Source organism: Pieris napi, chromosome 5, assembly GCF_905475465.1.
Source record: "Pieris napi chromosome 5, ilPieNapi1.2, whole genome shotgun sequence".
Classification (NCBI taxonomy): domain Eukaryota; kingdom Metazoa; phylum Arthropoda; class Insecta; order Lepidoptera; family Pieridae; genus Pieris; species Pieris napi.
Genome location: NC_062238.1, coordinates 10,056,654 through 10,066,392, shown reverse-complemented (window position 1 = coordinate 10,066,392; position 9,739 = coordinate 10,056,654). Strand labels below are relative to the sequence as shown.

Genomic DNA, 9,739 nt, shown 5'->3' with positions numbered 1-9,739 from the left:
ACAGTAGTACAATGTAGAATGTGACCTTCCACGATCATTAATTTTCACGTTTTAGAGCCAGCAAACGATATAATCCCATATATGTTATGTGTAAAATCAAAGTTAAAGCTTTAGCTATTATTATTATTTTAGCTATTATTTCTACAAATAAAATTTTAGATTTTTTATAAAGATGGTGGTTCACATCGTTCGCAAAATATCTTGCGGATAGAATCAAAATGACAATTCAACGTTAAATACGAGTTCGTATGTTAAAAACGTATTGGATCGTGATTCGTGATGATTTTTGACTTAGTTTGCATTAATTCTCCACTTTGAATGTGAAGAGTGGTCATAGGACCCGAAAATTGTAGTGGATAGATATGGCAATACTAAATTTTAGCCTTCATGGATTATTGTGATTTTATTTCATCTGTCAAAATAAAGACGGAAGATCTAGAGGACATTACGATTATTATTTATTGCTTTTTCATCTTACTGTGCCCTAAAAAGATTTGTGTGTGAAAGTTATTGCAAATTATTATATAACAAAATATCTTTCATGTTTGCTTTTAACAAAACAAGTCAAAATGGGAGACTCGCCGTATTTGACCTGTTTGGTATTGTACATATTTTCGTTTCAAATTATTGTCACTAACTCCCGTACCTCAAATATTTGGAAATTAGATGCTGAACAAGGTCAGATTATTGACGGAACTACAGTATCGCAGGTTTGTCATGTTTAATTTCATGTGTTTTATATAATCAATATTCAAGGCACTTACGGCTACAAATGAAGGGCTTGCAGTTTAATTTTAACAAACTTATTATTTTCTGTGTGTAATGAGGTAACTTTATTGTCAAAAACTCACTTTATTATTATTACAAAAATATTATATTATATGAGTTATAATGAAATTGTTTTATTTGCACACAGGATGACTCTGAAAAAGCTAAAATGACTGAAGAAGATGTTGTTTTCAATATAATAACATCAACTGTATATTATGGCAATACTTGGACAAAGCACAGTTTTGATATGTTCTGCACTGACTGCCAGATGTATGAGCAACAGAGGTACACTAATATGTAGCACACAATATTCTAACAATAGTATTTGGTTTGTTTTGGGCTATTTACTCATGATTTATTGTTAATTGTATTTGTTTTTACTGACTTGCATGGAGTGTGGGGTATTAAATATTGTCAATCAAAAGTTACTTTTCAAAAAAGTTGATGATTTAAAAAAATGTTTTTATTAAATTAAAACTTTGCTTTCTCTCATTGATTATTAACTATAATGACTAGACTGGACACATCCATAGATTATTCTTTTTTACAGAAGTGCCTCTGATAATAGTGAAGAGATTAATCAACCAGACACCAATACTGGTGAACCTGAAGATGAATACTTAGATTGTGGAAAAGCAGTCAATTTTACATATTATGACAACCTGGTTGGAGTGGCTAGGCGTCATAGACATCCAAATGTACCTGAACCTCAAGTAAGTAATTAAGTATTTGAATAAATCAAACTCACCCATAGCTAACAGACAAGCTATGTAGGTATCTATGGCACAACTGAACCAATTTTAAATATTCTATCATCTAGTATAAGATCCTGCTATACAACGACCTTCACCGAGATGCTTATTTAATGAAACTTATTTTATATTTAATTTAATATGTCAATAAATATAATCCATATGGGTTGCCTAGCAAATTTCAGTCCAGAGTATGTTTAATTAATATTAAAAAAAAAATTTTTTTTTATAATTTGCATGTAGTAAATTTTTTGAACTTTTTTCAATCAATATTTTTAATCAGGGTAGTATTATATATGTATCACTATAACCTTCTTTTATACTAAAGATGTATACATACTTTAGTGTCACATAAAAAATACACATAAATAATTAATTGATTAAAAACAACCTAACGTTTGCATATTCTATGGGCTTCATACTTTCGATTGGTATAGAATTTATCTAATAATCATACCGGTGAAATGTTTAAAAAAATTTTTTTTTTTTAATTAATTAAACATACTCTGGACTGAAATTTGCTAGGCAACCCATATGGATTATATTTATTGACATATTAAATTATATATAAAATAAGTTTCATTAAATAAGCATCTCGGTGAAGGTCGTGGTATAGCGGGATCTTAGACCAATCTGTAGAAAGCTGCATCTCTTGATTGAGATAGACAGTACTAAAATTCTTTGTCTATTCTGTTCCCACAATAATTAATTTACTTTGGGAACTGCAGCTGGTTAATGTTGTTTCTCATTTGTGATTTAATTCTTTATTAAAGGACATCTTTATTTAGCTATTAGTACACAATTTACTAATTATAAAAAATCTAAATATTTCTGTTGGATCCCATCCAGGTGAACTATCTATGCTACCAAACCTTAATACTATGTAATTAATTGGACTGTGATAATTACAGATCGCCCTTATATTTACAAGGAAAAAAACATACAAAAACGGTGTAACCGAGTTAGACATTAATACACTTGAGAAGCGTCTTAAAAAAGCAAAAAGAGAAAAACCTAAATCAGTGCAATTGTACAATCAGATTGGTAACTTCTGGAGAATCAAAGGTGATACAAGACTGTCAATTGAATGTTTTAGACGAGCATTGGCAGTTTCTCCTTATAATGCAGAGGTATGTTATTTGTGCCATGACATTTGTGTATATAGAAGAATTTTTGATTTTTTACTTTAGAAATACCAATATTAAGCACATAGAATTAAAAAAAACTTGTGGCACTAATTATTTATTTATGCAGTATTTTTTTTTCTTTGATATTAATTCAACTTTTTTCTTTGATAAATTAATTCAATCTACCACTGTACCAGACTCAGACTAACTCGCCTATAATATAGTCTCACTATAACGCACACTGGCTGCACCGATCTCGTCAGAGAGATGTGAATACGCAGTATGCGTTCTGTCCCGCTCTAACGCGTAAGGTTTATTTCGTTACGGAATTTCTGGATTCGGTCTCCATGCTCGAAGCCCGCGATAGAAGCTATGCAATAGCTTAAAATCAAGTACACACTTAACGAGCAGGTGTACACTGCAACGACAAAATATGAGACCAAAACCTATAAAATTTAACCCTCATAAAGGTTCTAAACACACTGAATTATTTTCATTATCAAAAAATAAATAATTACAGTATATTAGGGTTTTACGTAAAAAGTTATTTTAAGTAATTACGTCATTATAGTAAATTGTTCGACATAGTAAACCTTTTAGGATTATATATCTGTTTTCTTAAGCGAGCCCTTTATAAAAATTCCTGATTCTTTAAATACCGTGCACACAAACAAGTCTAAAACCATTTATCTAATTTTTGTATCTCTCAAAGACGACAACGAACAACTGAACCATATGATATCTAAGTATTTTTTTTCATTAAACATTTTTTTATGGATATTGAAATCCATATTACAAAATTTACATAAATCGAAGTGCTTTTCAATTTTAATGGTCTGACTGACATGGCTGGCAGCCAGTACTTGTAAACCAAGGAAAATACTAAATAATTTTGTTATTCATATTAAACTTTTAAATATATCTGTATGATTTTAGGTACTGCTGAACCTAGGACGCGTTCTGTTCACCCTCCAGTACTTAGACGACGCGATCTATTTGACGCGACGCTCCCTCGAAGTACAACCGCCGGATCGCAGTGCGTGGCAACAGTACTTTACCCTTGGAGAGATATTCAAGGCATATGGACATTATCAGGTATTTAGTTATTATATGTACCGCGGTTTTCTGCCGTACACTTAGTGCTCATTCAGAAACGGCGGGAACCGCGCGATTTCAGAATCGCATGGAAATCGCGCGGGTCTTATTTGTATGAGTTATTAAGTAATTATTCGCGGTTAATATAACCGCACGGTTTCCGCAACCCAACCGGCAGAAAATAGAATCGCGATACTCCCGCGCGTTTCTATTACTATGAAGATCTTACTCAGCGTTCATTAGCATTGCGGGCACCGCGCGATTAACACGTCATAACAAGAGCACCGTGAGCTCGCTATCGCTTCGACACTGAGTTATTTATTGATGAAGTGGAGAGTTTTTCTTCTGGTAACACGCTTGCCCTCATATGTGTTTCAGAGCTTGAAATATCTTCCCTGATTAGTTCAATGAGTTCATCAAAAGATTTTATTGACATTCTCAAATAGTCAAAAAAAATTCTCTCAAACATTCTTAAATTGGGATATAGTGTTACAAATTTGCCATGTGTCAGTCGATTCTCTCTGAATCTGCCTTTTCTTTATTTTCTGTATCAACCACAGAAACTGATCGCTAACTAACCGCCAATGTTTGAACAGTCGACATTTTTGCGGTTCAAACCGCACGATCTGACAATCGCGCGGTTCCCGTCGTGTCTGAACGAGCACTTAAAGTGCCGGGTTAGATGAAACTTTGTAACCTGTTAATTTTGGCCAGTGAAATTTCACCGTAAAATAATCTCATATAAAATAACTATTTGGTTGATGGCCCAAAGCTGAATGTAACTGTAAATTACCAGCAAATAGATATATTTAAATATATAACTAAATTTTTTTTTAAATAATTAAAAAAACTGGTATCTTTTATTAATAATGGCTTTGTTATTCTTCCTTTATATTAAATATATATGATAATGATCAATGAATCTTAGAACTTAGAATTGATTATAAATATATACTTTGTTATATTTTTTGTATAAATAGGTAAGGGAGCGTTCAAGTATTACGTAACGTATTTTGGGAGGGTCCTTTTGTAAAACGTTACGATGCGGATAATATATCTATTATTATTAGCGTAACCTTGTCTCCAAAGATAAGCAAGAAAAGGAATAATTTATATGTTTAAATTGTGGTGTAATTATATGAATGAAGCTTTAGATACTACAAATATGTGTTAGCTTAAGCGTGCGTCTCCCGAAGAGTTCGAATATACACAGATTTAGAGCTGTGAGGATTTTTTTAATTTCACCAATCTTTGGAAAATAAATGACATATTCATGTTTCAGGAAGCTGCTGTTCACTTAAGGCATGCTCTGGATCTCAGGCCAGACTTTGAGCCAGCACTGACTGCGCTTAAGGATATTGAGAATATACCTGAAGCCACAGTACATGTGTACACCTTACTTATTATTGTTTGTTTGGTATGTTTTTAATAAGATTATTATGTATATACATTTATGATTCAGAAATATTTCTCTATCTAATAGTGTCTAAAACTGAGGTATAGTTTATGAGCCTATTTTTAGGCATATATCCGGAAGTAATGAATCGATTTGGAAATTATTTCACCATCGCAAACTATATTAATCTAGAAGGAATGGTAATTGAATGTGATTAATATTTGAATATTCCTGTTACTATTAGAGTATGGAACGGCCAGTTATAATTAGGAACGGTCAGGGCGCACTGGTTTATCTATCTTCTATCTATATCTATATATATATATAAAAAGAAAATGGTGTTCGTTTGAGGCTCTTTCACGCTTAAACCACTGATCGTATCGACATGGAACTACCACCATTCGATGCGAAATTTTTCCTAGATGGTTTATGGCAAATTTTTTTTTAAATTCCAACGTTCCTTCATTTTTTTATTGCTGTTTTACTTTTATGAAAATATATACATACGGACTTCACCGCGGAAACATTCGGGGAGGCTTCCTAGAACCTCAAAACGTCAACATCTGTTAAAAACTAGATTTTCGAAAATTTTCAATTTTCTTAGCGGGAAGTTAAAAAGAATAATAATAAAAATATGAAAAATAATAATAATGACACATAAAATTTTATTTATTTCCTATTTTAATTCGCCCGGGCGGGAAACGGCTAGTTATATATATTAAGTTTTGGTCTTCGCCAATCATTTCATTATACGTATATAATTAAACTGTTTAGGTGATGGGAGTACTACTCGTGATCCTATCATCAGTGGACAGCGGAGGAGAGGCGGACGATCACAAAACGCAGCGTCATTTCAACCGCGCCATGGCCATGCGATCTTTGCGAGGCGTGGTCGGATCACGCGGACGTAAAAAGGGCGGGGCTTAAACCCCACCGCACCTTCTTACGATCTCGGCAAGTTGCTCAAAATAATTACCAAAAATTACTTTAAAATATGTACTTATTGTAGAATTAATCTGTTTTTTTTTATTTTGTTGAACAAATTGAAATCCAATGAGTTGCTATTAACTTAATTACTATCTCTAAAACTGTTTTTATAATTGTATGTAATTAATTCGATTGGAATCTCGAAGAATGCTTTGAAGATGTAATATACGGCCGTTAAGATAATATCAAAGTGATGTACGGAGATTTTTGAATTCTTTGTAAATGGATCTTATGGGAACGAATTAATTTTTGAAAGTTGTAATAAGTATGACGTATCAACTTGCTGAAGATCGTAAACCAAAATCCTTGAAAATTAAGATTCGCTTGCTAAATGAAAAATATGTGTTGAACGCCTAACGTTTGGGTAAGAATGTAAATTGTGGTACTGTTCTATTGTTATTAAACTTGTTATTTTGTTAGTTATCTGTTGATGTTTTAATATTTTACTATGTATGAGTGCGGCTTGGAACATTGTCAATTGTCAAAACTGGTTATTTCATATAAAACCTATTTCCGCCCTTCATACATAGTATTAAGTTAGTATGATCCCAAAGTTGTTTTCGTGTTGTGAAAGATGCTACGCTGACTGGTTGTGTTATATGTAGTAATGGAACAGTACTGTCAATAGAGGCTATAATGGCTATGTACAAATATTACATATAAATTGACCGTTTGGTCTTGCCATGTTTAATTTTAATTTGATCTCTGCTACGTAGTCTTAGAGGATCAAATAGTTTTTAACATTTGATATTATTAAAACATCTGATAATTGCTTTAATATACATTTGTTAGACGAGTACGTCATCGAATGTTAAGTATTCCGAGGCGGTATTTATTGTGAGTGCCCTTCTGAAAAAAAAATTAGTATTGGATTTGTAAAGCCGGAGACTCTTGGCCCGCGATGGAGCGTTTCACTGCAACCTAGTCATACACTTAGACGAGTTTGGCTGAACGCGGCTCGGTGTAATTTGTAGTAGTGCAAGTAACTTGTTAAGCGTTCGTAGCGTCTAAGGATTTTAAGAGCAAGTCTTGAATTCTGAGATTGGTAAAATGTACCTGTTTTCAGTGGTTCGTTTGTTATTTTTGACTATTTATTAATACATGATTGTCTTAGCGTCTACATATGTTTTATTTTCCCAAATAGGACCTAAACTCATTATACATCAAAATTCACCACCACATTGTATATTTTTATGAATTACTAGCTGGCCTGGCGAACATCGTACCGCCTAACAGTCGATTCTTAATTTTTTTTAAATACTTATTCTGCTATTCGGGAATGATCTAGTTAGTAAGATAAAAAAAAAGAAAGTTGATAAGACACCAAATACATTATGTCAAAAAATAAAAATGTACCTTCCCGGAACCCCTCCACTAACATTTGAACTTTGTGATATGGTATTAAAGTTCAAATTGACTTTTAAGTATTATTACGAATATTTTGTATGGGAATATAGAAAAGTGTTGTTTTTAGACTTTTTCACTCAATTTTTTTTTAATTTTTCTGTACGTAAGAACCATCCTCGTACTTCAAGGAATATTATAAAAAAAATCAGACAAATCGGTCAAGCCGTTTTCATGTTATGTCGTGACAACGGAAAACAGGTTTCATTTATATATATATAGATAAATGAAAACAATGTCTAAAAAATTAATTGTTTATTATTACAAAATGTATACATTTAACTGAAAAAGTACGCCATTCATTGACTACATTATCTTTAAGGTTATCTAAGCCAATATCACACCAAATTCAGGGGAAATATACAATTTTTTGAATTTCATAGGCGATGATTGCAGTAATTAATCTTATATACCTTTATAGTTAGCAAATACAGCATGAGTTTGTTCGCATTGATTTAATAAAGTAATTAAGCAATGTCATGGATGCCAAGACGGAATAAATCATGCTGAACAAAGAATGAGTCCCCAAGTGGCTTTAAGACAAATGTTTGCACATATGGGTGGGGTGGGTCATCATCACACTGAAAAAAAAATTACTTCATTATTTAAAGAAATCATATAGGTTAAGAAAATTGTCAAAAGCTTTTCCTAAAGCTATGAAAAGAATAAAAGACTATATGGATTATAATCTAGCTCAAACAATGATTATGCCTAAAATAATATTATTACTAGTTAAAAAGACCGTTCCCTTTTTTAAAAAGAACATATACCGGTTATATTGACCAACATCAAAGGTCCCGGCTAAATTCTTTTGTATTAGGTACTTAATAACAACGCCATCGGCTGTTACAACTATCGGTTTTTACAACCAAATATGAGTAGTCCCTATGATGTTGTTATAACAGATTTTAACTGTATTATGTATGTATATTCTAAGTTTTACCATACACAAATAGAACAAACCTTAGGTGTATTTGACCTTGAGACTAAAGCTGTCTCATAATATGATAGGTACAAGACAATATTATACATGTATGTACATTGTAGTTAAGTTAAATAATACAAATTATTATTATTTACTACATAACATGCATGTCTACCATACACTAACAATATCAAATTAAAAGAAATCATAACAAAGAAAAACACATTCTAGTCAATAATAATGTTCTGATTGTGTTAGGCTCTTAGCAATTATGAACATTTGAGTCAGAACTAAGGTAAGAATACAATTATTGGTGACAAACATGGCACAGTGCATATAAAAAGGTAACTATTTTGCTTACTAGTTGAAATTATTATACATTGTGAAGAGCCAGTCTGAACATATCATGTTCAACATAAAAAGAATTTCCTATTGGCTTCAATACAAATGTTTGGAAATATCCATGAGGAAGATCGTCATCTGTCTATATAAAATATACTAATCATATTATGTTTTTTGTATATTATTACAATTTAAACTGTATGTTACAATTATGAAATGAATTATTAAGTCACTAACCTGCAATCTGCCGAGCACATTAATTAAAACACCACCATCAAACATTGGTTGTGAATCTACAGATGTTATTATTCTACCAATTTTTTGAAAGGTTAAAGCCTGAAAAATAAACATTATTTGTTAGCCTTAGCACTATATCTTAAGCATAACAAATAAAATCAATCCTACTCACATTCAACTTTTCCATTATTTTAACAGCACCTTGAAGTTGGACACCTTCAAAGGTCATAAATGATGATTCAACCTAAAATAAATAAGACCAACATCAGATAGGAATTTTCTAGAAGTAGAATGCGCAATACCACAATTTTTCGGCGGGAGCTTAGTGTAGGTAAGGAAATATTAACCTTAAAATTAATAAAATGTTTTGTGATATAACCCTTCAAGGCTTTGCTATTAAATATTATATTATTGTAACAAGTTAAGCGTTTATAAACTATTTCAAATTACTCACATTGTACATATTAGCCAGGTTTGCTCGTTGTGCCGGATCGTCAAACAAAGTGTAATATTGCTGTACAAAACCTTTTCCTATAGCATCGTATTGCGGATTGAGTGCCATTTAGATGTATTTTATAATGAAAATGCGGGTAAAAGTATGAAATCCAATGCAATTGTAATGTATATTTCTGGCCTTTGATGGGCCCCAGTTTTCACTTTCTTGAAGCAAACCTCAATGTTGCCATCATTAATGTGTCGATTT

The 9,739-nt window shown here is 31.9% G+C and overlaps 2 protein-coding genes across 2 annotated transcripts; one reads left to right on the top strand and one right to left on the bottom strand.

Moving 5' to 3' along the window:
* Positions 1–384: 384 nt before the first annotated feature.
* LOC125049601 lies at positions 385–7,246 on the top strand. Its single transcript, XM_047648990.1, has 7 exons — positions 385–710; positions 917–1,056; positions 1,322–1,484; positions 2,435–2,653; positions 3,587–3,745; positions 5,028–5,162; positions 5,916–7,246. The coding sequence occupies exons 1-7, from the start codon at positions 570–572 to the stop codon at positions 6,066–6,068; spliced, it is 1,110 nt and encodes a 369-aa protein (XP_047504946.1). The 5' UTR covers positions 385–569; the 3' UTR covers positions 6,069–7,246.
* Positions 7,247–7,772: 526 nt separating this feature from the next.
* Positions 7,773–9,739, bottom strand: LOC125049693 (probable nuclear transport factor 2). Its single transcript, XM_047649115.1, has 4 exons — positions 9,491–9,739; positions 9,209–9,280; positions 9,037–9,135; positions 7,773–8,113 (listed from the first exon to the last, which is right to left on the bottom strand). The coding sequence occupies exons 1-4, from the start codon at positions 9,596–9,598 to the stop codon at positions 8,000–8,002; spliced, it is 393 nt and encodes a 130-aa protein (XP_047505071.1). The 5' UTR covers positions 9,599–9,739; the 3' UTR covers positions 7,773–7,999.

Excerpts from the sequence above, each read along its gene's own strand:
- LOC125049601 (XM_047648990.1), top strand. The coding sequence starts at position 570 with ATGGGAGACTCGCCGTATTTGACCTGTTTGGTATTGTACATATTTTCG. Across the intron at positions 1,485-2,434 it reads CAAATGTACCTGAACCTCAA|ATCGCCCTTATATTTACAAG; the intron begins GTAAGTAATTAA and ends TGATAATTACAG. Across the intron at positions 2,654-3,586 it reads TTTCTCCTTATAATGCAGAG|GTACTGCTGAACCTAGGACG; the intron begins GTATGTTATTTG and ends GTATGATTTTAG.
- LOC125049693 (XM_047649115.1), bottom strand. The coding sequence starts at position 9,598 with ATGGCACTCAATCCGCAATACGATGCTATAGGAAAAGGTTTTGTACAG. Across the intron at positions 9,281-9,490 it reads ACCTGGCTAATATGTACAAT|GTTGAATCATCATTTATGAC; the intron begins GTGAGTAATTTG and ends TATTTATTTTAG. Across the intron at positions 8,114-9,036 it reads ATGTGCTCGGCAGATTGCAG|TGTGATGATGACCCACCCCA; the intron begins GTTAGTGACTTA and ends TTTTTTTTTCAG.